Below are 27,584 nucleotides of genomic sequence, written 5' to 3' on the forward strand. Positions count from 1 at the left end.
ACCAAGAGCTTATTGTCAGTTAGTTATTCCACTAATTGCTATTGTTTTGTAAGCCTTTGAGTAAAGCAAATGTATTTATTAAATTTTTATTCTACCCTAAGAAGGAGCTAAGGAGCTGCAGCTAAATTCATTTGTTACCTTTTCATCAAAGAAGCCACTTCTGCATGGTCTAGCCCAGGGATTCTCAACGTTGGGTCCCCAGATGTTATTGGACTTCAACTCCCATAATCCCCAGCCCCAGTGGCCTTTGGTGGGGGATTATGGGTGTTGAAGTCCAATAACATCTGAGGACCCAACATTGAGAATCCCTGGTCTAGCCCATAGGGCCAGTAATAAATACAAAAGGGAACCGTGTGAAATAGGCAAAGCAATACTACACACTAACACCACCTCGAAGTTTTTCACATGGGGCTTTTAAAGCCCTTTAACTCACATCTGCTCTGGAATGGAGGGAGTGCATTCACATATTGGCCAGATTTCCCCTGAAGTCCCTGCAAGTTATCGGGAAGCAGTTCACACACAATTTGGGTTTTCATTGCACGTTAGAGTGTAGCCCGATTTAAAAATCTGCTATTTGTGTCAGTCGAGTTCGCAGTAAAGCCTCCCCGTAAAGCCTGCTGTATGTAAAGGTCCCTGTTGCTCCGATGCTGCAAATCTAACATATGCATTGGACCAGTGGCATTTAAGTCCCAACTACCCTGTGAGATAAGTTATGCTGGCAAGAGAACTGACTTGTTCAAAGCCACTTTGTGAATGTAACCAAGAGGAGAGGTTTAAACCTGAGTTTCTGGTATCCATTCAACACTTTGGCTACTGTACCACATTGAGTCTCAGTAGTCAAGGAAGCATATGACCAACAGTGCAGAGCAGCTTCAAATGTGTCAGAGAAGCACAAGCAATCTGTACTTCCTACTCTTCCATCTCAACCAGCAGAGAATTTTGGTTATATTCCAATGGCAGAGAAAGACTGGGAAGCTCTATTTGTGATGAGAAAGAGGCCATATAAGATGAACAGACAACCATCTTGCTTGTCTGCATCATCCTGCCAGGTGGTAAGGCGGATTTTGCCACACATCAGCTGGAGGTATGGTAAAATCTGTTGTAGAATATATTCAGTGGTGGCTGGTGATACCTGGGACTTGTGGTGGGGGCACTAGGCAGAGTAGGTGGTGGGTGGAGTCACAGGTAGTGAGAGCTAGAGCCAATTGTGGGCAGTTGCGGAGGTGGAGCCAGGCTTAGGTGGGTGCCTTAGCAAGAACTGGAAAAGTGTAGATTTGTAGCTAATGAGTGGGATCACAATACATATACACACAAGCACACAAATCTCCATTGCTCATCAGCAGAGATATAGAGAAATATGGAAAACCTCAGTTGCTTTATAGTGCTTAACAGGACTACAGTAGTGTGTAGATTTGTATCTAACACAACAGGATCAAAAAAACAAGCACACACAGAAATGCACGAAAAGAACTGTACAAGCCACAAGTAAAGCACAGAGCAGCTACAAAAGGATGTTCCCATGGAGAGTAAATGCATTCTGAAGTCAACAGGGCAGCTCTGTCTGCCTGATTATTTCAAAAATGAGTATTGCTACTAATAAATAATATCAACAAGAAAGAACTCTGAGCCAGAGTGGTACAGTGGTTAGTGTGATTGACTAGACTGTGGAAATTCAAGTTCAAATTCCCATTCAACCATGAAACTCACTGGGTGACTCTGGGACAGTCACATATCTCTCAGCATAACCTTCCTCAAAGCACTGTTGGGAGGATAACCCATCACTCTGGGCTTATTGGACGAAGCACATGTAAAAGTAAACACATATGCACGTAAAAGTAAATAAATCTATATAAGCCAGAGCTAAAGCAGAGACCAGCTACAAAAGTGGAGAAACAAGATAAGTTGTTTGGGTTGGTATACTAACCGAAAAGTTCTCACTGGTGAAATTCTTTTATGTCGCTATTAGACTAAGATCCTGTTTAAGATCTAATTCTTAGGAGCTATTGTTTTGTCCTGATAATTATGTATTATATTACTGCTGGCATATTTTGCTTTTAATCTTGTTTTAATCTTTGTATGTTCTCTGTATGGCCTATGGCTGTAATAAATTGATTCATTCAAGTGGAGAACAAATGCATTCTTACGTTACAAGGGCAGCTCTGCCTGCCTATTTCAAACATGCATATACAAATAATAGGAAAATCACAGATGTTTCAGTTGTGCTTGCTGCTATGCTATGAACCATCTTCTGTAACTTACACAACATGGGGAACGAATATGCATGGGGACACCTTCTCCCTATTCAATGCCTGCTGAACAGCTGGGTGCCACTCTCTGCCTGCCTTGGGTGCCCACTGCTTAGCCTTGGTGTCCATACTAGCAAGCAAGAATCCTCCCCCCCAATAGAAATCACTTCCTTAATCTTTGCCCAATAAACCATAACCCTCAGTGGACATATTAATGCTATAGATACTGACTACAGAAAAAAAAACCTAGTTAGCTCTCTGCAGAGCACATGGATTTTAAAAATTATTTTCCTTCCAAAAGAATCCATTCCTTCTCTACACCACACCCACATGCAAAGCCACTTCTGCAACTATTTGAAATGCAGTTTGTACTCAGAAATCCATGCATATGCCCTAAAATTGACTTTCTGGCTTCTTATGGCAGTTTCTAATCTCATTAGTCCAGTCTTACAGTTTGCTGTTCCTTCCAGTGTTTTATGACATGTCATTTTGGGAATGGGCCATAATGCTTTGCATACAGATCAGTTTGTAAGGGAGAGAAAGCAAGAGTTGCATTCTTCCCCTCCAGACAAACACAGACAAAGAAGCCAGAAAAAGATCAGACTTACCAACAGCCAGCCAGCCAGCTTACCTGCACTCTAACCAAAATGGTGACTGGATTCTTCTTTGTAGATAAAAGAAAAATACTTCCCCATCCTCTGGGTACTCTGATTTGCTGTTAAAATCCCTATTCAGCCATGAAACTCACTGGGTGACTCTGGGCCAGTCACTTATCATTCAGCCTAACCTACCTTACAAGGTTGTTGTGAGGATAAACATAATCATGTACACTGCTCTCGGCTCCTTGGAGGAAGAGCAGGATAAAAATGTAAAATAATTTTAAAAAGTTAGCCTAGCCCCTCTCTGATAGGTTTATAGGGAAGTCCTAGGACCGCCCACTTTGCAAAAACAAAATTGAGCATGCTTATTATCTCCTGCCTTATTAATATCAATATTTTTAAAAGAGCTGGGGCTTTTCATTTGTTTTTTGCTACCGTCACCCACCTCTCATCTCTTAAAACAGCAGCAGGAAACAACAGAAGGAGGCAGTAGGCACACACAATGAAGGCAGTGACAACATGGCTGACTAAATGAGCACTGCTCCCTTTGCCCATAGATAAGATCTATACCTGAATATGTTGTAAAAATGGTTGTATCCAACCAAAGATGCACTTCCTGCTCCCCAAGTATGTGGACCAAATTGAAAGATGCTCTACCAGAAGTGTAGAATGCAATATTCAGACGCTTTGTGGTCCTGTGCAGCAAAATATCATTGCAGGAAGATGTCCATATGGATAGTTTTTCCTCACCACAAAACAATAGTTTCTTTTAGGAGTATCATTTTACAATTGCATCACCATACAGAAGGTGTCAAACATTTGAGTTACAACATGTATGTAAATTCTCTCAACAGTAATTCATCTACCTCGTATCAGATATTTTTCTAAGTATCTCTTCATAGTCTCTTTTTATATTTTTGTAACAAAAGTACTATTATTGTAACTGTCAAATTTTTTTATTGCATGCATTCATTATTTGTTCACAAAATGGAAAGCTAATTAATCCCTCAATTACCCCCTTTAATCTCATTGCTAAAATATACTTAATGGCACTAAGCACATAATTTGCAAAACAGACTTTTATTACAGAAATCCTACTGGCAAGTATTTTACCAAATACAAAGAGAAATTTGACTGAACCTATTTGCATGCTCTCGCTTGTTATTTTAGTGAGCATTTTGCAGAAACACATTTCCATTTTTTATGTACTTGAATAGACCCAAGTATGTAACAAAACATAAAAGTGAGATCCATGAAGCGTTGTTTACAAAAGAACAAACCATCATATCATAGACACTAAGTATAATGACATATTGTCCTTGACAAAAACAAAACAAGTTGTTTTGGTAAGAACTAATCTGCCTACTTTCCTTTCACTATAATCTTAATTGATAATTACTATCCTCACAAGTTGGCCAAGTACAGCCCTAAACATTCACGTGTCTGCCATCTTAAATCAGAATGGATGACATCATTACAAACTACATCGTTGAGCCATTCCTATGTGTCCCTACACCTGTAGCAAATTTGGTTCAAATCGATTAGGCAGTTAGCCCATTTGTGCCTCAAATGTTCAAGATGATGGATGACATCGTCACAAACTATGGTGTTGAGGTGTCCTTATGTGTGAAATTTGGTTCAAATCAGATAGAAGGTCCACAAGTTAGCCCACTTGTACCTCAAACATTCATGCATCTGCCATCTTGGATGACATCATTACAAACTACACCATTGAGGCATCTCTATGTGTCTCTATAGCTGTAGCAAATTTGGTTCAGATTGGTTAGGTGGTTCACAAGTTAGCCCACTTTCACCTCAAACATTTAAATGTTTGCCATCTTGAATTGGGGTGGATTACACTATCAGAAACTATGCCCTTGGGGTGTCCCTATGTGTCCTTACAACTGTGCCAAATTTGGTTCATATTGATCCAGGCATTGCGAAGTTGATAGGGTGGGGTGACAGACACACATAGAATGCCGGGTGATCTCATACGATTACCTTCCTTAAGGAAAGTAGGCTAAAAAGAAAGAAAGAGAATCAACAGTCTCTAAGATATTGGGCATCACAGCTGTGTGTAAGCCAGGTTCCATATGCTTACCTATATCCAATACAAGTGCTATAGTTCTCAAAGGATTTATCTTCTTCTGATCAAGAGGCATATAGAATGACCCTCATACTTTTATGTGAATAGTGCCTTAGGGGCTAATTAAACATTACAAGCAAATTCATGTAAATGAGCCTGACACCATTTTTTTAAAAAATGGAAGAACATGCTAAGAGAGGGAATATAGAACAGAGGAACACTGTTCTAAACATAACTTATCCCCACTTGCCATTATTCTGCTTCAAACTGACTCTAGGTGTCACCCACCCCTCACCACAGGGTTCTTCACTGGTGAAAAGCTACTGGGGAGGAACATTTAAAGCAGAGAAATAGTGGGTGGGGAAGGGCTAAGCACACCTTCCTCCCTTGCCAGTTTCCCATTCTCTATCCCTTTCTCCTGAACCAGCTTTTCATTAAAACAGCTAACAGTTAACTCCTAAACATCCAGAGTGTTATGGAAGCTCAGGTAAACAACATATTCACAATTTATTCATTGAAGGGGAGGGTAGTATGCTTTAAAAGTCATCAGTCTGGAAATAAGCATATTTCTGATATTTCATTATTATTATGTTCAAAAACCATTCATTCAACCAATTTCAATTTTGACCTTTAATATAAAAGGAGAATTACAAAGTCAATGAAAGGACATTAGAGCAGGCAAGCTTCTGCACGGAGAACATTCCACAAGTGGGGCAGCACTGCTCAGAACGAGTCTGAGAATGGGCCCACATTTCCAACATATAACAATACATACAGTAGCCACTATTTTGTCTTATCAATTCATGAAACTCAATGGCCTTGAAAGCAATTCATAAGGTATATGCCTAACTGTGTGAGACAAAGGTACCAATTATTGAGTCACTCAACTTTCATATGCAAGGCACTTTAGGTGTCTAAGCATGAAACTTAGGTATCAAGCTGCGGATACATTAGCAGTGGGTACACTGTTGTTATCAATTCACTGCTACCATTTTAAATCAGAGGAAGTGATGGAACAGTACTTCTTAAATCTGCAGTTCCTACCTAAACTGCTGTAACTAAGAATGCATTGTTGATTATCTACAAAACATTCAGGGTAGACATACTTATCTCTTAGAAGTCTTTGTGGATAGGTCTGTTCTTATTTATAGACAGCTCAGTAAGCTAAAATGGCTATGCACCGTCAACAATGTAACATCTAACAGTGACACACCAAGAACTAGGCTCTGCAGCAAACTCAGATGACATATCTGTCTCAGGTCTACTTTACAGGACATAGCAACATTGGCCACATCAGCAAGGTTGTATTTTATTACAGCAGCATGACACAGATACTATCACCTGCCACCGATGCTCTTCTGTTGCTTACACAGGACATATGCTGGTATTATGGGTAGCAAGCATGATTTAGGGGTGTGCACGAACAGTTCGCAGCAAACCAGTCCACCATAAACCATGGTGGTTCAAATGGCTCAATCGCGAACCAGTCCAGCCTTCAGGAAGGCTGGCCAGTCTGCGATCGAGCTGAACCCAGCCCAATCTCTGGCGGATCGGTTTGCTATGGTTTGATAATCCCTTCTCTGGATGAGTAGGGGCCAGTTCCAGCCCCACGCTGCTACCGTGTGGGCAGGCTGCTAAAGGGAACACTGCAGACGCACTGGGTCTGGGTCTGCTCCTTCAAGGAGCAGCGGTACCACTACTGCAGCCACCGACGGACTAGTAAGTCCCTTGTATCTTAAAGGTGCCCTCTCACCTTTAAGACCGAATTCAGGCAGAATTTGGACCAAACTGCAAGTCCGCAAACTGGTTAGGTTGAACAGACCAGGTCAGCCAGTGAGTTCGACCAAACCAGTATGCGGACATGAAGTTTGGTCAAAATTCGGTCTGAATTTTGACCGAACCACAAAAAACGGTCCGTGAATACCCCTAGTATGAATGGTCCCCTTTGCTAAGCAGGGCCCACTCTGGTTTGCATTCGAATGGGAAACTGCATGTGTGAGTACTCTAGATATTCCCCTTAGAGGATGGGGCTGCTCTGGGAAGAGCATCTGCATGCTTGCATGCAAAAGACTCCATGTTCCCTCCCTGGCATCTCCAAGATAGAGCTAAGAGAGACTCCAGCCTGCAACCTTGGAGAAGCCACTGCCAGTCTGTGTAGACAATACTGAGCTAGATGAACCAACGGTCTGACTCAGTAGAAGGCAGCTTCCTATGTTCCTAAGAAAATTAATCAACACAAATCTGACATTAAAATTGCTCACTTCAGAAACTGATGGGACAACATTTCAGTCTCCTAGAACATTCTACAACTGAGCACAGTCACCATACTTAACTTCAAGAAAAAGACTCCAAAGGGGGCTCCAACATGAAATTGCTAAACTAGAATTTATTAATAATTTAACTCGGTTTTACTGAATTCAAGACTTCATCTGGGCTGTGGGTTTAAACCCACAATGGGATTTAAAAACACCCAGCAGCTTTAACATTCAAAAAATGATCACTCACCTGTGAGTACCACTGGCAGCTTAACAAAGTGTTCAGAAAAGAAAACATTCTGTTCCTCTACAACTCAAGAACCCAGCTAATAAATATAAGCCAGTTAACAGAGAGTTCTCTTTTAATGGAGAACTAATTGCTACACTTAAAAAATGTCACACTTACATGCTCTGATGAGATTTTCTTGAGAAGCTCAGAACTGGGTGTACCAACCACTTCCATTATTCGTTTTAGCTGGTCAATATCTGCAAAGATTTAAGAAAACTACAAGAAAAAAACTGATATGTCCCTTGCTTACATAAACTGCTATGAACATGTATAACCATTGCTTCATCTCTTTTGGGATCTTTGGTGCAAAACAAACCAAGAAAAGAAAAAATGTGCCGCACATGTGGCCGGAAACCTCAAAAAGAGGCCAGATTTTTTGGTGAGACATTGGAAATGTTTGCCTGAGCTGTGAAGATTCTTTGCAGGCATAATGCAGCCTCTTTGTATGACAAAACCTGGGCAAACTGATACTTGGGGATGACTACATTGGTGAATCCAAAGGGCCTTTAGAACCTTGCCTGTATTAACATAATAACTGAACAGTCTTTTTGGAAAATGACAGATTAAAAAGAGATCTCAGAAGCCCTCTTCTTGCATCACTGCCCCATATCTTCACTAAAGCAGAGTGGAGCAGAACTCTGCTTGCTGGCCCTAGCCACTAACCATGTCACTGAATTTCATAGGCTCTAATCATAAACTACCCATGAATGAGAACCTTGATCATTAGGGTTCCACTTGCATACAGAACACAGATAGCCCTTTTCTCATGAAAACTGAACACATGGCTATTTTGTGTGTGTGTGTGTGTGTGTGTGTGTGTGTGTGTGTGTGTCCGGCCTGTAGGCACATCAATGTTGGTGAGTAGAGCCAGAGGGTACAGTTCCACTCCCCCTCCCCATGTTCAGTAAACATGTGGGAGAATTACATGAGAAGAGGACATGATCCTGGGTCTCTTTATGGGTGCCACAGCAGCCATATTTAATTGAAACAGCTAAAACACATTACTAATAGTGATGCTGCCAAGTTTAATAATTCTAATGCAAAAATACTAATTAGAGAATTGTTATACCTGCCTTAAGTATGAGCTGAGATTATGGCCCTGAAATTTTTTCTCTGGTTCAGGTTTTAATCTGAGATAAAGAAAAAGTCAAGTTCTTCCTCCTTGCCAGTCTTCTCCACAAGTTTAATCTCAGCTCATATTTGAGTTTAAAACAAAGCTCTAAGGAAAATAGTTTCCTTCCCAAACCCATTTACAAGTCTAACCAGGTTTTTTTGCACCATTATAATTATTAAGCGGGCCCACACTCCTGGCAAACATATTATTAAGCTTTCTGTTCTGTCAAACCTGAAACCAAGGGTCAGAGATGCGTTTATGGTCCAACAGAGTGCCCCCAGAGCATCTGGAAAGCTCCAGAGTTATTTGTACTCTTGCGCAAGAGCCCATGCTTCTGAAACAGGGGGACAAACACCGAGTATAAACTGATGCGCGCACACACACACACACAGAACGCTAGTCAGGACATCAACCAGTGAATGCAAAGAATTCCTATTTCCTTGTATTGGCTATTGAAAATCAAAGAGCTGTGTTTTCAGGGGTACTCAAAGATATTTTCCTCTGTATAGCTGAATAAGGGAAATCTTTTCCTCTTGGGTCTTCTGGATCATATTCATCATCATCTTTATCTCTTATTCTTCAGCAGTCTTGTTGAGGAATGACAAAGGGGGAAATTTTACTAGATCTTGGCATTACAAATCCATATCCTCACCAAGGAAGCTGCCTGCATGACCCTCATGTTTACTTTGCAGGGGGTGTTGCCTCTAACGTGAGCAAACACAAGGAGGCTCTACACACAATCCGCGTGTAGAGCCGGGATGGGTTTGGTGGGGAGAGTGGGCTTGAGAATCAAACGACAGACGATCAAACAACAAGCACTCCGGCCACCCACATGACTACCGGCTCCATCACGGAGCCGGTAGGGCCGGCAGGGAACAGGGGCCCTGGAACATGGGGCATCCTGGGGAGACCCCCGAGGCGGGGAAGCTAGTTGGAGCCTCCTGGTCAGGGGTTGACTCACACATCATCATGGTGCAGAGGTGCGCTTTGGCAGCACACAATCAACAAAACAAGGTTAACAGAGCACTCGCTCCTTTAACTTCATTTAAGAGGAGGGGTTGGTAGGTAGGCTAGCCACCGGGGAACCATCGGGCTTGCCTGTGAGCCCGGTGGTTCTCACGATGAGGGAGAACCAGGCTAGGCCCACTTAACCAGATTCTCCCCCATCATGAGAATAGTGTCAAGGAATGCCAGACCACAGAATGTAAGCCCATGGCTTCTAGAGTGGAAGGTGTATCCACAGTAATGTTGGTGCTGGGAATGGGATGCACCACTCTAATATGTTTATTGATACTTGTGATGCAGTCCCAAAAGAGGCCCTAATCATGACTTTTCAATATATATATAATCTTTATTACGGTCGTTGACCAGCACAGACATTTCAATAAGCTCCAAATAGGAACATACCTTAATATTTTCACATAGTACTGAGTGTTCTCAACTCAGGGAGAGGCATCTTATGTTTGTTGAGGACTTTATGAATCCTCTAGTCTAAGCAGCGTTATTCTCCAACTCAAATCCAGCAACAACTATCTATTTCAAGCAGTTTTTGTATCTGAGTCATTATTTAAATGACGCACAAAAAACCAAAGATTTTAGGCAGCCAACTGTGGCTTAAGGACACAATGTTGTTACTCTTTATGACTGCTATCATGGCCAGCTGTGAAAAACGGTTGCTTTAATGATTAGCAACATGTTGTTTGCTGTACCAATTTTTCTTAAATTACTAACACTGTCTTAAAAGCTTTTCAGTTATGAGAGCAGAGCAAGACCGGAGTGTATTTGCACTTGTGTGATTTCATTGTACGTTAAGGATACAGTCGTTTCCAGGAAAAAGGGCCTTGCCTTTCAGCAGTTCTGCCATGATGCATCCAACTGACCAAATGTCAACTGCCAAAACACAAACAAGCCAGGAGATAAGGGGCTCTGAGGACCAATGCCTTCCAATCTAAGACTTCAAGGTACATTTTTCATTTTACAACACATATAGAAGAAAATATTTTTCAAACGTACCTGTTTGATTATAATGCATCCAATTTAACATGATTTCTGGTGCTCTGTACCATCGTGTTGCTACATAACCTGTCATTTCATCATCAGTTTGCCGGGCTAACCCAAAGTCTAAAATCTACAGAATAATTAATAAAAAGTTTCCCATTATTTTTATTATAAACATCCATATCATTCTTCATTCTGGCTGTAATGATTAATCTAAGCCAGGGTTTGGCAACAGGAACCTTTGGTCCAAATTTAGCCAAAGGTAGAACACAAAATAATTTTTGTCTTCTGCTTTCCCCCACAAGAAGACTCTGCTACAATCTTCATGTCACTTCAGTGGCTTAAGGCACATACAGAAAGCAGCAGGGTGACTGGGAAAAATTTATTTTTTCTGTTGCTAGACAATTATGCCCATGATTATGCCACTTATTACTGAAGACCAGAAGCGTTATGGAACACCTGGGTTATTGCAGATTCTAATATGACTCCCCTAATTACTTCTTGGAAGAGGCCTCAAATCAGCACAGAGCCAATTATGAGGCTACAACATAGGCCTGACTAGAAAACTGAATATCTGTGTGAGGAAAGGAGGGTTTGATGGTTGCAGATGAATCTGAAGCAAAAGATCAGTGGTAGTGGTGGAGAGGTATGTATGGTGACAGGATGCGTGTGTTTTTAAAAAATGCTTCGGAAAAAGTTACCCTATAGATAGTCCCCCACCTCAGTTGTTGGTTCAGGATTGGGCCACCAATCAAGTTGCAAAGCACTGACTACAGCCAAAGATTCTTGAAAAGTATAAGGAAAGTGTGCTTAACCTTGTGTCTGCCCAAGCCGAGAGACAGTGACAAAACATGCACACAATCTGAGGAAAACAGAAGATTACATTGGTCGGAGGGTACATGATACAGCTACCTTGTTGAAGCTAAGCAATTCTAAGTCTGATCTATGCCTGGTGACTGCCTGAGAATTCCAAGGAAACCACCTTGAGCATCATAATAGAATGAAGGTAGAATATACATCTAATACATTAAATAAAATATGCTCTCTACACATTATGGGCTGGTTCAACCAATAACAGCAGCAGCACACATGAAGGAGAGGGTGTACTCTCAGTGTGTCCATCAGAACATCCTCCATGGACATTCTGATGTCCTCCCAGCACGTGTGCTCCTTAATAATGTGTGAGGTCTGTTCATCTGAAAGGCCCCTCATGACACACAAAAAATACTTGTTTAAACAAGTGTTTGGCGTATGTGTTTAGGCAGGGCTGCACAACTTTGGCCCTCCTGCAGATGTTGGCCTACAATTCCCATAATCCCTGGCTATGTGCCACTGTGGCTCTTGATTATGGGAGTTGTAGTTCAAAAACAGCTGGGGGGCGTAAGTTGAGCAGGCCTGGTTTAGAGGCATTTGGATGAAGAGCCCCTACAGGTGATCAAAGGACAGCTAGAGGGTGTTGACTTTTGTAGAGGACATCACAATAGGCATGCTCTTGGCATACCCCTTCCTCTTCATGTGTGCTGCTTCTGGCATCATTTGAACTGGTCTTATATTGATTGTTAATTTATAATGATTAACATAATTATGTTAATTTCTTAGGAATAACAGAACAATTCACTATTTTTCAAAGTTTTAAAAAAAATTTTCCTAGGAATTGTTGACTCCTAGTTACAAAACTCCTTTTCTCTGTAGGGTTCACTAAATCCAGAATGCCTTTGGAAAGCAGTATAAGAGAGTTTTGCTTGCTTTTAGTTATTTGGTGATTGCAGTTAAGTAGAACCGGCATTATTTACTGTTTCTTCATTATTATTTAACAGCCGTGATCTGCAGTTTGTTTCCATCAGTGTTCCCTCTAACAGGGATTCCCAGATTTTGTTGACTACAACTCCCATAATCCCCAAGCAAAAGCCACTGCAGCTGGGGGTTCTGGGAGTTGTAGTCAACAAAAACTGGGAATCCTAGTTTCCACACATCAATTTCCTTTCAGATCATATCTCTGACAAACAGCAGAGTGCCAGACAGGTGATACCCGCCCCCACCTTTTGCTGAATCCCCACATCCAGTACTGAGGGTGTGGACACCATATCCCTTACTGGATTGGAACTTCACTCATAATGATGAACATGTGGTTGGCACTGCTGCTTCATGTGATGATTTCTGGGTTGGGACCTATAAATTGATTATATTTGCATATATTCTTACAACTGACCATTCAAATAGTGTGGGATAAAAATATAAATGAATAATAATTCAACTTATAGAAGGTATCTTCTCTTGCCTTGAAGGACAGAGTGTGACACAAACATTACTGATCAAGACTTCCCAAAGTAGATCTTGGTATGGTAGCATGAAACTTTTTGGAACAGAAATATGAGGATCTTAATAAATTCACTATGACCAAGAGGGTCTTATCATCTGTCAAGTGAGTTCCAATGTCTATTACACTGTTGGTGTATCATTAATATAACAGATTAGTTTCTATGTATCTTTTCCTCCCAAATGCTAGTCATGTACTGTAATTACAGTTCTATGTTAGCTGCCATATTTTTTGTTTCATCTAGATGTCCAGGGCCTGAAAATAGACAACTGTTTATGTGAGCAACACTATAGAAACCAAAAGATAAAACCAGAACCTCCACAGCAGCTGATTTAAAAACCAAAGAACTTTCTATTCATTCTTAAATTAATCAGATTTACATAGAGCAAATATTTTGCAAGTGTGACCAATCTGAAAAACTAATGAATTATGTTTGTGAAGATTCAGAAATTAATTTACTTTTTTTTGCCTAGTATCACAAGGATAATTAAAAATTAGTGCTACTTTAACAAAATTGGGCACTGCTGTTTCACATTTGCTTTGAAATATGCTTTACTCCAGATTTTCCCTGAAATAATCAAAATAGCATGAATCCTACCCTTAATTCACAGTCTTCATTTACAGCTAGGTTACTGGGTTTCAAGTCCTGCATCAGAAAAAAAAATGTGTTAAATAGGGTTAAAACAGTATCTTAACAATGTCATTACAATAAGTCTTACAGATGACACAACACTGCATTATATTGCCATCATCCATATCTTACCCGGTGAATGATTCCAGCCGAATGAATATACTGTGAAATGAAAAGAAAATAGGTAAGGTCACAAATTGGAGTCAAATACAAGTGGTTAAAGATAGCTATTAGGCATCATCCACTCTGACTGATGTTTTTCTACAGAACAAAAATTTAGGTTAGGCTACATTTTCAATTGTAAGACACAGCATTATAGGTAAAAAGAAAAAATGCCACTGATCAACCAAAGCTGAAGTTTGTTCTTAAAAAAAAAAGTTAATGTAAGCACTTACACTTTCATGTATATAGGTCTTTTGCAATTCAGTCTGTAGTCCTTGGGAATGCAACTTAAGATCTCAACTAGAAAGCCATAGCTTTGATGCAAGTAAAGTGGGGAGATTTAGTCAGCACAGTGCAGTGGTTAGAGTTAGAATGTTGGACTAGGACTGGGGAGATCCGAGTTCAAATACCCATTCAGCCATGAAACTCGCTGGGTGACTCTGGGCTAGTCACTTATTTCTCAGCCTAATCTACCCCACAAGGTTCTTGTAAGGATAAACACAACCATGTACACTGCTCTGAGCTCCTTGGAGGAAGAGTAGGATACAAATGTAAAATAAAATACAAGGAAAAGATAAGCCAGGCCTTCATAGTCATTAACAGGTTCCAATACCCATTCTTGCCTCCATCCTTGGTGCACAGAAAATCCTACATTCTGGGTAGGAGATAATGTTCCTCTTTCCTTAATCAAGATGCATAGAATCTAAGAGCAGCAAGAACTGTATGATGCATTCTCATTCTGCATAATCCATCTCCTGGTAGAAAAGACTCCTCCTGAAGAGGAAACCTCTTCTACCTCCCTGGCAAGTAAGGGCCACACATCAACAGGACAAAATGTTTTTTACTTTTTGTTTTTAAACTCTGTGTGTTATTAAACTTACAGGGGGACTAAGAGAGATCTCTAATTCAGACAGAGATCAGGTCTACATCTGCTTGGCTTCAGCTTCAGATCTGCTGCTCTAGGCATTGCCTCTATTGCCTCTGCGGTAATCTGCCTATGATGACTGGTTTGTAATAGGGATGTGCACAACCACAAACTAGTTTGGAGGCCCTTTTATGGGCTTCCGAACCGGTTCAAAAGTCCAGCGGTTTGGTCTGTTCGGGGGGGGGGGTAGCTTTACGGACTGGGGTGTTCTTACCCCTCCCCCTGCTGGCTCTGTGTTAAAAAATGGTCCAGTGGGGCAGCAATGTACCTTCTTGCCACCCTTCCTTGAAAGTACAGCTTTCAGTTGTACTTCCTTGGAAGTACAACTTTTAAGCTTGAAAGTACAACTTTCAGCATGTTGTACTGAAAGTACCCCTGGAAGTACCTGGTGCACATGCACACGTCATGCGCACATGCACCAGTACTTCCAGGGGTACTTCTGGTCTGATGTGCATACTCTGCCGCCCATGGGATCATTATTTTTTAACACAGCGCCAATGGGGAAAACGTGGCAGGGAGGTATAAGATCACACTCCTTGGTCCTTAAAGCTATCCTCCCCCCACCTTCAAACTGGCATTCTCTAGTTCCATGCATATCCCTAATTTGTAATGTCAGGATACACCACTAGGACATATGAAGTAATAATAAATAACAGAATACCTGTGAACATGTGCAGAGTGTTTTTCTATCACCAGTGAAAAGGCACAACCAAATCCCACCCAACTGGGATTCAAAAGAAGGCCTCCCAATCCAAATTATGTCCTTTAACTTCTACAAATACTTAACAATTATACAGTGTTAATGCTGTAAGAGCAGCATCTTCACAGACTGTATCATTAAACCTGACAGACCGTCTAGAGCAGGGATTCTCAACGTTGGGTCCCCAGATGTTATTGTACTTCAACTCCCACGATCCCCAACCAAAGGCCACTGTGGCTGGGGATTATGGGAGTTGAAGTCCAATAACATCTGGGGACCCAACATTGAGAATCCCTGGTCTAGAGGGCGAAGCATTATTGTCTTCATTTTACAGACAGAGAAACGTAAACAAAAGCCATTAGAAATGTTATCCTACAATTGCTGCTACAAGAAGAATCTCGACAAAATGACTGAACTGCTTGATGGAAATACCAGTTCACACTTTTACGCAAAAGACACACCCAGAAACACAAGGTAGTATTTTCAATTCCTTTCCAGATTACTGACCCATGCCTTGAACACCTTGAACAGTATTGTATTCCATTTTTAGCTACTAAGCTTTCGATCTGTATTTAGGTCAACAGTACCCCACTGGAAGTTACAGTATTCACTTCATTGAAGCAGCAGTGTTCCTACAGAAGATGGCTGGGTGCTAGGTTTCTCTGGTCCTGGATCGTGGGGTTTGTTAAGGAGATCTGTGAATTCTAAAGGCATGCCTTCCCTGGTACTAGTTGATGATAAATGGAGCCTGCTCCCTTCTTCTTGAGCCCATTACAGGCATAGGCAATCATGACTACATCTTCCCACATTGAGAGAGTAACATACGATCCTCCAGCAATCATGGCTGAAACATCAGGCCCCTTTCACATGGCCTTCACTTTAAAATATCCAGGATAGGACCTCTAACTCCCAGGAAATTAGTCATCTGACCACATGGTGAGAACTGTATTACCAAACTCCCATGTCCTTGGATAGCATGTCAGCGGGTGGCAGGAAACACAACTCACTCCATAGCCAGAACTTAAAGCTTTCTACACATTTGGAAATCTCACAGGGGAAATTCTGATTCATTTTCACTGCCAGAACTCTGTACTGTTGACTTCCCTCTTTATGGATCCGGAACCATAAAAGCAAAGCAAGCAGTACTAAGTTTTGTGCCTCTGTATATTTTCTCTCACAGCTTCTCTGACATCATCCCATCCAACATCACAGCTATATCACAGCAGCCAAAAGTCACTTATAGGTACATATGTGAGTGCTGTTAATCTTGATTACAAAACCATTGGTTTATTTGAAATCAGGGCTGCAATATATTTACCTAACAGGGAATTCGGCAGAAAAGGGCAGGTGGCGGTTCGCCACCTCAAAACATGCTAGGGAGCTTGAAAGCGTGGCGCGCGGGGGGGGGGCGAGCCGGAGAGTGGCGCGCGGGGGGGGGGAGGGCGAGCCGGAGAGTGGCGCGCGGGGGGGGAGGGCGAGCCGGAGAGTGGCGCGCAGGGGGGGAGGGCGAGCCGGAGAGTGGCGCGCGGGGGGGGGAGGGCGAGCCGGAGAGTGGCGCGCGGGGGGGGAGGGCGAGCCGGAGAGTGGCGCGCGGGGGGGAGGGCGAGCCGGAGAGTGGCGCGTGGGGGGGGGAGGGCGAGCCGGAGAGTGGCGCGCGGGGGGGGGAGGGCGAGCCGGAGAGTGGCGCGCGGGGGGGAGTGAGCCAGAGAGTGGCGCACGGGGGGGAGCGAGCCAGAGAGTTGCAGGGGTGAATGCCACATGCTCAGTGCACTACCGCACAGATGCTCCGTGTGGGGTCAGCTAGTATTTATTTATTTCAGAGAGCATACACCATCTTTAAAAATGCATTCCATCCTGCTTGTAAGAGAAGGCGGGATGCTTCTTCTAAGATGCCTGCCTGGTACAACTTATGTGCCTCATCTAAACCCAAATCTAAACATGCCTCATCTAAACCCAAAGTTCCACCAGCAGGAGGATAAAATGTGTTTATGTACATGCACTAACAGATTATTGCTCACAGTCTGCACTCCTAGTGTATCACAGGTTGCATTATAGTACAAGAAACATGGTGGGAAAGGAAATTGGAGGCTGTAGAAGAGAAACTCTAATGGCCTGTCAAAAAATAGTTTGTGGAAAGTCTTGGTTTTGGGGTTTGTTTGTTTTTTTGCAGTAAGATTACAACATGACTGAGAATAGTAATAATATATGTGAGTAGAAGTGGAAAAGGAAAAGGAAAAAAGAAGGACCCCTTAAACAGAACTTCAACATAATGAGATACAACCAGCCCAGAAAAAATAAGAAGAGGTGGGGGGCACCTTCTTCTAAGGATATATAGCTTATGTTTCAAAGCATAAACAATTCATTAAAATTCAACCAAATAGCTGGAAATCTCTCTTCTTTATCTGTCTGTCAGGAAAAAAAACAGTTGTAATGCTCACAAGGAACACATGGCAGTTATCCAAAGTTGCAGTTCAGGAGCAAATCTGTCCTTCAGTGTTGTATTATAATCCTTTTGGTGACTCCCCTGCCCAAGTATAAAGAATCCACAATTCTTGATGTAATACTAGATTCCATATGCTTGGGAAGTATCCCAACAAAACATGAACACCCTTGACAACCAATGATTGCTGCAATGTCATGTTAACAACCTTATCAATTTCAAATCAAAATAGCACAATAACAGGCAGGACCAAACCATATGCGTAAGTGTGCCCTCATATAAATTATACCTCCATCTAGAAGTCTGTGGTGTTAAATATTCTCTGAGGTGCCCAATAAACACGGAATAAAACCACCTTCAAAACTTCAAAACCCTGCCTTCAAAACAACCCACAATAGATTTAATGATAGGGTATTCAAGATCATTGTTCCAAAGAGCTCAGATATAATAAATAGAAATATCAATATCTTTAAGCTTCAGATAGTGCAAGATTACAGGTCTAGGTGCATCTAATAGATGTTCCAGGTCTAATAATAGAAACTGAGTTTCAGAAAGTAAATGCTTTAGCTGAATAAACTGCCAGCTAGCATTTAATCAAACTCAGCTCTCAAAATATCAAAACATTTTTTAAAAGTTTAAGGGATCAATTGACCTAGTGTAATAACATTGTGGGAGGCCCATTTAGCCCAATAAAAAGATTTACAAGCAATGTTCAAAACAGGGATTCACCCATAATGTAAGTTTTTCATGCTGGAAAGGATCAAAACCATATCTAGAACCCAAGGATCTCCATATATGCCTTGTGGCTTTAAACACTGATAATGACCCGGATCCGTGAACAAATGAAGAATCAAGCACCTGCCAAGATTTCAGTGGGGTCAAATAACAATTTTCAAAATGTGCCCAAGGTGTGACTGAAACCTGGGACTCATTGTTCCACCCTAAGTCTGAAGCTAGAATAAATGCCCAATGATAAGCCTGAGAATGTGGAAAATTAAATCCTCCTCCTTCAATAGGTAGTTTAAGTTTACAAAGTGAAAATCTGGGTGGACGTCCTTGCCATAAGAAGTCATTGACTAATCTATAGAATTGCTTAAAATATGATGAAGGTACAAAAATCGAAGACCTCTTAAAATATATATGAGCCTCGGTGTTAGATTCTTCTTAACCACAATTATTTTGCCCCAGATCCTCAATGGAATTGTAGCCTACCAATCTAAGTAGTTTTACATTTGAACCAAAAACATGAAAAAAATTGAATTTACTAATTGAGAGTGCTTCCTAGAAATTACTATCCCTAAATAGACTTTAGCCTCTGGACATAATCTAAAAACCCAAACTCGACACTCACCAGGGAACTCTGTAGAATCTAAAGGCATCAAATCCGATATACCCCAACTTATGGAGTAACTAGATAAATTACCAAACTTTTGCACCAAAGAAATAAGATTAGGAATTGAGACCTCTGGTTGGTTGGTTGGTTGGTTGATTTATTTATTTATTTATTTATTTATTAGATTTATATACCACCCTTCGAAAATGGCTCAGGGCAGTTCACAACATGATAAAAACAATTAAAACAAATTAACAATTAAAATCAAACTATTAAAACACAATAAAACCAATAAAACAGCTAAAAGCCCTGAAAATCAGGGCAACAGTTTAAAACAATTAATCATTTAAAACTCTGGAAGGTTTTCAGGCCAAATAAGTATGTTTTAAGGGCTCTCTTGAAGGACAGCAATGATCTCAAATTACGAATTTCTGCTGGGAGTGCATTCCATAGCCCAAGAGCAGCTACAGAGAAGGCCCGCCTCTGCATCGCCACCAGACGAACTGGTGGCAACTGGAGACGGACCTCCTCAGATGACCTTAATGTTTATCAATAAAACATAAAATGTCATCTGAATATAAAATCAACTTGTGTTCAAACCCACCTAGTGTAATACCCTTTATATTATCAGAGTATCTAAGAGAACAAGCCACAGGTTCTAACACCATATTGAAAAAAAGAGAAGATAAAGGACATCTCTAACATGTGTCCTGTTCCAGCCTAATAGAAAGGGACAACAGCCCACTGGTGATAATGTGTGTGATTAAGGAGCCATGTATAGCATAGTAATCCAAGTTAAAAAACATGGTGGAAATCCAAATTTAAATAAAATATGTTTCAAGAACCTCATGTCAAATGCCTTCTCTGAGTCTAAAGAAATTATAGCAGCCGGGTCTTGCTACTCTGAGAAAAAGGCTAATACATCATCAATCAACAATCTAATAATATCTGATCCTTGGTGGTCAGATATAAACCTGGTTTGAACTGAATGATTAATGGTAGTCTGTACCCTATATGCCAGCATGGCTATCAATATCTTAACATCAATATTTAACAAAGAGATAGGTCTATAACTAGTGCATAAACCAAGATCTTTACCAGGTTTAAGGATAACTAGCTGGGCCGGGCGCAGAGCATCTGTGCCTCCACCGGCCGTTTCTCCCCTCCACACACATACACGGCCTGCTTCTCCCCCCGCCCCCCAGCACTTTCTGGCTGGCTAGCAGGCCGGCCAGCCGGCCACCTCTTCCCACCCACCCACCAATTCCTGGCAGCTGGGCCAGCCCGCCTCCTGCTCCCGGTGGGGTCCGGCCCACCACCATCTCCTTTCCCGGCTTGGCCTGCCGCCATTGTCTCCCCGTCCCTGTCTCTATCCCCTAGGCAACTGCTCTCGTGAGAGCTGCCACACATGGTATTAGTGACGGGTACACCTAGGAGAAATAAATACACAGAAGATCGTTGCATAAGCTTCATTGAAACAAGGAGGAAAGTACTTTCGGGGGAAAACCCATCATTATAGAGCTCTAATAAAATTGGAGGGAAACTAATGTATTTCTTATAAAACTAAAAACACAAAAACAAAAAATCATCAGGTCCCAGAGCCCTTCTAGATTTTATAGATTTAATTGTAGTCATTATTTCCTGTAGAGAAAAGTGTAGCTAAAACATTGATCTGATCTTGTGTTAAATGTGGAAGATGCACCTTTTGCAGGAAACACTCTATGTCTGCATCAATATCAGATGTTCTACTACTATACAGCTTAGAATAAAACTCAAAAAACTACTGATTAATAAATTTGGGATATGTGCAGACATTGCCTTGAGTATCACAGATAGAAGTTATAAAGTTATGCTGTTTCATCTGCTTCAATCTGGAAGCCAAACGTTTACTAGATATCACCCATCTCCTCCACTCTCCCACTATCTTTGCCTAGTGCAATTCAACAACAAAAAAAATTCAGTTTCCAAGTTCATATTTAGTAAGTAAGGTTCTTTATGACTCAGGGAAAGGGTGTAATGCACATACGGTGAATACATCCATAACTTGCTTCTCAACAGATATCTGAGCCATTTGTTGCCTTTTTAAATATGAAGAATCAGCAATGATCCGGCCCCACATAAAGGCTTTAGAAGTATCCCAAACCAGGGATAATGTTGTAATAGAGCCCCTGTAAAAATGAAAAAAAAATCCCTCCATTTCTTGTTCAATTTGTCTAGTAAACTAGAGATCATTCAGCAAGGATGTATTCATATGCCACCTAAATGAGGTACTGGAACAACCTTACAGACCAACAACCAACTTAATAGGCATGATCTGAGATTGCTATGGCATCAATATTAATTTTTCTCATGCAATGCTCTTCCAAAAGCAGAACACCACTTTTATAGCCACACCATTGAAAATATGCCTTAAAAAATAAATAAATAGTGGGCAACATGTTATGCAGCAAATCATGGACGGTGCTCATCTGCCCATGATGTTGCAGACTCCCAGTGAAGTGCCAGAAGTCTTGTGCTTTTGTGCAAGAGGACAAGTATTTCAAGTAGCTCATGCACTGCCCAAGCGCTACTTAGATTGGAAACCTGCCACTTAACTATCAGTGGCATGTTTCTAATTTAATTAGTATACTAGAGTGTAGGCACATGAAGTATTTTTGCTCTTGCACTAAAGTGCAAGATTGCCATTGTTTCGGTAGGGGCCTGCAGCATCATGGGAAGACTGGCACCATCTGCATTTTGCTTATGACATGTGGGCCAGTATTTTTTTTCTTATATGCAAATTTAGGGGGATGTAATCGATTTATTAAATCAGTTAAAACTCATGCAATAATCAATGCAAAAAGGAAGCTTCTTTAACTGCGTGGCATCTCTAGGAGAAAGAGACAGAGAGAGAGAGATTCCAACTTTGCTGACACCATCTGTTAAAAGCACATTTTAGTTCACCCCACATCCTGCACAGCTTTTACCTTAAGTCCACGAAGTAACTGATATATAAGAAATTGTATATGGTCATCTGTCAGTTTCTGGCACTTCACAATATTATTCAGGTCCGCACCCATTAAATTTGTGACAAGATACCTATAAATATAAAACAAGGTTATTTATTACTTTTCTTTAAGTCATAACTACCTTGGGTTTTTTTTACATTTACAAACTCATGTATATATTTACTTTCCCTCATATCATTTAGGTACTTTTCTTTGGCAATAGCTGGTACATGAGATGTTCTGATGAGAGTGGAATTAGTGGGCACTGGCATAATTCAGGCAGCATTGGGGCTCTCAGGGGTTCTATTTGGTTCTTTATGGCCAAAGGTTTGAGGAAAAGTAATATCTGAAGTTTCAGTTGACACACAAACAGTGTCTATAGATGAAAGAATTCAGCATTATGTTGCTGTATACAGACTTAGGGATGTAACCGGCAGCATACCTCCCTGCTGCCCCGTTGCCTCATCGGACCCTACGTCACCTAAGTACCCGATGCGCCAGCATGCGTCAGCACATGTGGGCACACGTCATGCTCACACACCTCTCATGAGCATGATGTGCACGCAGATGCATGCAGGCACATTAGGTATTTCCGGTGATGTAGGGTCCGGCAAGGCAACAGGGAGGTACGTTGCTGCCCTGACGAACCCTTTGCTAAAAGAGCGCCGGCAGGGGAAAAGCGGGGGGAGGGGTAAGTGCACCCTCCCCTCCCCTTAAAGTCAACCCCCCACCAATGAACTTCCCCCACCTAGTTCCATGCACATCCCTATACAGAGTTCGATTCAAATAGGTTTGACCTAAACTATAGTACACTGAGGGTGGGGTGGGAAAGGGGCAGGAAAAAAGATACTACAGCAAAAACACAAGGAAATACAGAGCCAAAAAAGGAATGATTTCCAAAGAACGAACAATTTAAGGTACCATTCTCTTGCATAGGCAAAAGGCATCTAGTCAAATGTTCAAAATTTTAGATAGACACACAGACACACACCACACAAAAGCACACACAGTGAAAGCACCAGAGGCAAGTTTTTATTAGACTGCTGCAACTTATGCATGCGTTACTCAAAAACAAAGTACTGGGTGGAGGGAGAGCAAGTGTCCCCACTTGACCCAGTGCAGCATTTCTCCAGTGGCTGTCTGCAGATACCTCCCATATATTTCCTTTTGGTCTGCAAGTCCATTTGAAACAGGAACAGGAAAGGGGCATATTTTCTTTTTATTTGCTATGTAGACCACTTGGAGAACTTTTGTTGAAAAGTAGTTTATTTAGAAAAGCAGCATATTCGTATACACAAATATAATGTATGTGTATACATACAAAAAACCCTATCCCCCTTCAATTCCCAATACTTCTCATTATGTTTACATCCCTGACCACTCAGAAAACATTTAAATCTATTTCTTTATAAAGGCAAACTTCTTGACAAAAAGGCAATTTAAAAAGCAATCACAATATTCAGTGCGACAAAAGAAGGTCATTTACTTTGCTTGTATTAATGACATGAAGTAGATGGAAAATTATAACTAAGATGCCCACCCAAAACCTATTTTATCTGCCTTGAAACTAGAAAACCATATTACCTGTTCCAGTTATTTTTTTTTTAAAGGTATGGTCTAGCCAAAATTAAATACTTTGAAGTCTCAGTGATTTCAAAAGAAAAAATTAAGCACAGGCTTAACTGTTCAATTCAAATCAGTGTGGCTCAAAAGTGTGTTGCTCTGGATGGATCATGCCCACAGTGTTTCTCTTATTGATTTACCAACTGTTCACTTTGATGTCCAACTTTACTTACACTTCATTAAAATTTTCTATTGATGTTGCAGGTGTAAAAACATCTAGTAATCCTATTACCTGAAACAGAAAAGAGGAGTTTCCATTTTATCTAGAGAAATTCATGAGGCAATTTCTGCATCTACAAATTTCTAAAACTAGGACACTAGCTTAGTCCAACACATGGCTAGGCATGATTAAGTCTATTGAAATCAAATGTGCAACATACTGACTAATGTCGCATGCACAGAAGAATGTTTTGCATGCACAATGGGGAGGGGAAATCTCAATTGACCCGCCTTCCCTTTGCCCCACCTTCATAATGCATTTGATAGGCATACTTGCCAACAAATTGAGAACTGAGTCAGTAGTCTTGACACCCCCTCATCATAGCAATAGCAATAGCAATAGCACTTACATTTATATACTGCTCTATAGCCAGAGCTCTCTAAGCGGTTTACAATGATTTAGCATATTGCCCCCAACATTCTGGGTACTCATTTTACCGACCTCGGAAGGATGGAAGGCTGAGTCAACCTCGAGCCCCTGGTCAGGATCAAACTTGTAACCTTCTGGTTACAGGGCGGCAGTTTTACCACTGCGCCACCATCATGCCTCAGACAGGTTGTCAGCTTTTTAAAAAAAAATGCCAATTAAATATTTCCTCTGCTTTTTAAAATATTGAATAATTGCTTTGAGGGGGGAGATGGATTAGCAATGCACCATTTTCTACTAATCAATACTGTGCGCAGCTGGCTTGCTGGCTTTTGTTGTAAATATACAGGATTAGATTTCCCTGAGCCTGATCCAGAAAATAAGACTGTACCTCTAACCAAATGTGGTGAATGTGCTTTCACAGAAGGCTCACTGCTTGAAAAATGTATTTCTGTCTGCAGCATAATACATGTGAGACTTCACTGTGAGTAGATATCAAATATAATCACCTTTTGCTAAAATAACCCCACCTACAGTAAAAATAAATGTTCCTTTCCCCCCGCCCCTGCAAGGTGAACCTTTTGATGTAAAATAAAAGACCACCTGATTTCCTGTTCTAGAACATAATAGACCTGGTTACAGGTAGCAGATACATGTCTTAAATAAATAAATAATGGTTAGTAGTTCACACTGTTAAAATCAAATGTACTATTACACTCTACTTCAACCTCTACCAACACATTTGAATAGATTGTATTTCCACTTTGTGAAAATCTTCATTTTGTCTTAAACATTTTAATATATAATGTTGTGTCAACAATACTGTGGTCTGAGACAGGTGTGTCACTGGATTGTTAGGGTACATAAAATGCCTCTCTGTAGCACAGCCTCTAATTTCTTCCAGACCTCCATGCCCCTACTTGCGGACATAGCCTGGGCCCTCCAAACAATTTCCTAGCTCAGAAAAAAAAAGTATGTCTGGTCTGCCTAATAATAAGGCTAAATTAAGAAAAATGGATGTAGAAGACAAAATATTATAACAAAGGGCACAAGTAATCTTCAATTTTTGAAATGCATTGCTTAATACATGCGATTTTTCTGATAAATAGTTTAATAAAACCAAATAAAATATGAATGACAAGCCTTAAAGATGCACATTCGAACACTCACATTTTCATGTTTCATATGCTTGAGTAATCTAAGCTCCCGATAAGTCCTTCTGGCATGAATAAGGGATTGGAATGGTCTCGACAGCTTTTTGACTGCCACCTTCTGTCTTGTTTTGGTATCATACGCTGAACTGAAAGAAAATAAATTGTTAAGAAAGAATTTATTCAAAGGAGAATTTTCCAGTCTGAATGCTACAGTTGAAAAAATAACTAGCTGAGTAAAAACATTTATCATTAAAAATCCATCCATAGAAAAGCTAAGAGGAAAGCCATCTGATCTCAAACATTCAAAACAATGAAATACCTTGAATTCTTTCCAATAGGATGATCTTATGATCTGCTGCACCAGCTCCATCCCCCCAAAAACTAGACAGATCCAGGCACAAGGACATTTAATCCAGTGTTGTGAACTGTGGTGTTAATACCAAGATATTAGTCTGGTGTATCAACCCCAAGACAGCTCAACTGCACCAAATCCTTGGATGGTTCAGATTTCAACCAAAAAGAGAATAGTGGGAAAGGACATGGGTACAGCAACATAAAATATACCCTATCCTATGGTTTGCACTTCCCACTTCCTTGGACAGTAAGAAATTTCTGAGCTAGTGCTACCAGGCAGTGTTTACTTCCTTTTAATGAGAGTGTACAGGACACTCATGGTTCTTCTTGGTAATAGTTGCTTTACTTACAAACATGCAAGCAAAGCCAAAATGGAGGCAAACAGTTGCAATTTCTACACAGCAGGAGATCCACTATACCACACTAGATCCCCAGAGAACACTCCAAGTAACCTCAGCCATCTCTTTTTTTGCCTTTTCCAAATTACATTCACAGACACACACAGGCCACCTACACTACCTCCTTCCCTTAGGTGGGGAATCATCTTCTCCGTATAATAGCTATCTTCTTCAAAACACTTATGAAAAATCTTCAGGACACCATCTCCTAACCATTGGCTCCTAGCAGCTGACCAGTATGGACTAACCAATGATTTGCTTGACAACAATCAGCCAGGTGCTATATAAACCATCCATATCAAGAGGACCAAGGACTCTTCTTGAACGTGTGCAATTCTACATGGAACATGGAACAGAAATATCAGCTTAACAACATGAATTATAGAAGTTAAAGTGAACCACCCCAACAAATCACAAGATGCATTCCAGAAAACTCAAGATATCATTAGCTGGCACTGGTTCAACAGTGGGTCTTTATAGCCACAGACAGGATAGGCCTGCTAGAGACAAAACAGATAAAGCAATACCTTGTATGTAATCAACTTCTGTTGATCAGCTTGCATATTTTTCCATCAGTTAATCTAAGTACAGTGGTTAAAGGCTACACATTTCCAACATATATAATCAAAAAATTGGGGTTGGGGTGGGGGAATCATTTTGCTACTTATTTTATATCTTGTACTCTCTAATGACAAATCTCTACAAAAAACCACAGTCTCGGCAAATTAGCAGTTGTTGTGATAACACCACAAGGATTGTCCCCAGGTAATAGCCTTCTTCCATCTGCCTTGACAAATAGCCAGAGAATTAGTTTCATTAATTTTCCTTTTATCTCCCATGACTCTAACTCAGGGCTCCTTGGGGAACACTAGATCTGCTTTTGGGGCCCCTTGTAACTAGGCAGGAGCCTCTCTTAATTACTGAGTCTGCCACCCTGTCTGAAGTATCAAGTGTTAATTATGTCTGCCAAATGTTGGTTTGGTACATAAGCTTTACATGTGCATCATTAAAATCTAGCAAGTTACAATGCTATAAAAGGTTGCCTTGGATGCCACTGACAATGAACAAGCTTCCAATATATGCTTTAAGACTTGATCATTCAATTTAGGCCTTTATCATGACCTAGAAGCTGCTTCCTCGGCATAAGTGCCGTCACTTGACCATGCTCACAAGCCAATAAGACAAAGTATTCTGGTCTCATGTATATTCACATATATAACTGATCTGTTGTGTTGTGTTCATAATGGCAACATGAAATTCATCCTTAAGTGTTGCCCTGTTATTGCTCATGAGCCAAGGACAATGAAGAAACCCAGTGAATGCACAAAACAAACAATTTCCTGAAGAGAACAGGAAGCTCTTAAACATGAAAAGTTGCATGTGTACA

The 27,584-nt window shown here is 40.9% G+C and overlaps 1 protein-coding gene across 3 annotated transcripts in view; it reads right to left on the minus strand.

Moving 5' to 3' along the window:
- MAPK11 (mitogen-activated protein kinase 11) overlaps positions 1 to 27,584 on the minus strand; it is a 74,140-nt gene that overhangs the window by 20,665 nt on the left and 25,891 nt on the right. For 2 of the 3 annotated variants that reach the window (XM_053256454.1, XM_053256451.1), the window contains exons 2-9: positions 25,462 to 25,591; positions 23,879 to 23,937; positions 22,062 to 22,173; positions 13,668 to 13,697; positions 13,503 to 13,550; positions 10,603 to 10,717; positions 10,408 to 10,479; positions 7,593 to 7,672 (exon numbers count right to left, since the gene is read on the minus strand). In XM_053256454.1, coding sequence (XP_053112429.1) covers positions 7,593 to 7,672; positions 10,408 to 10,479; positions 10,603 to 10,717; positions 13,503 to 13,550; positions 13,668 to 13,697; positions 22,062 to 22,173; positions 23,879 to 23,937; positions 25,462 to 25,591 — 646 coding nt within the window. Of the gene's footprint in view, positions 1 to 7,592; positions 7,673 to 10,407; positions 10,480 to 10,602; positions 10,718 to 13,502; positions 13,551 to 13,667; positions 13,698 to 22,061; positions 22,174 to 23,878; positions 23,938 to 25,461; positions 25,593 to 27,584 lie in introns of those variants that run through there. The other variant, XM_053256452.1, reaches the window with a different exon arrangement.

The sequence above is a fragment of the Hemicordylus capensis genome, chromosome 5 (assembly GCF_027244095.1).
Source record: "Hemicordylus capensis ecotype Gifberg chromosome 5, rHemCap1.1.pri, whole genome shotgun sequence".
Taxonomy (NCBI): Eukaryota; Metazoa; Chordata; class Lepidosauria; order Squamata; family Cordylidae; genus Hemicordylus; species Hemicordylus capensis.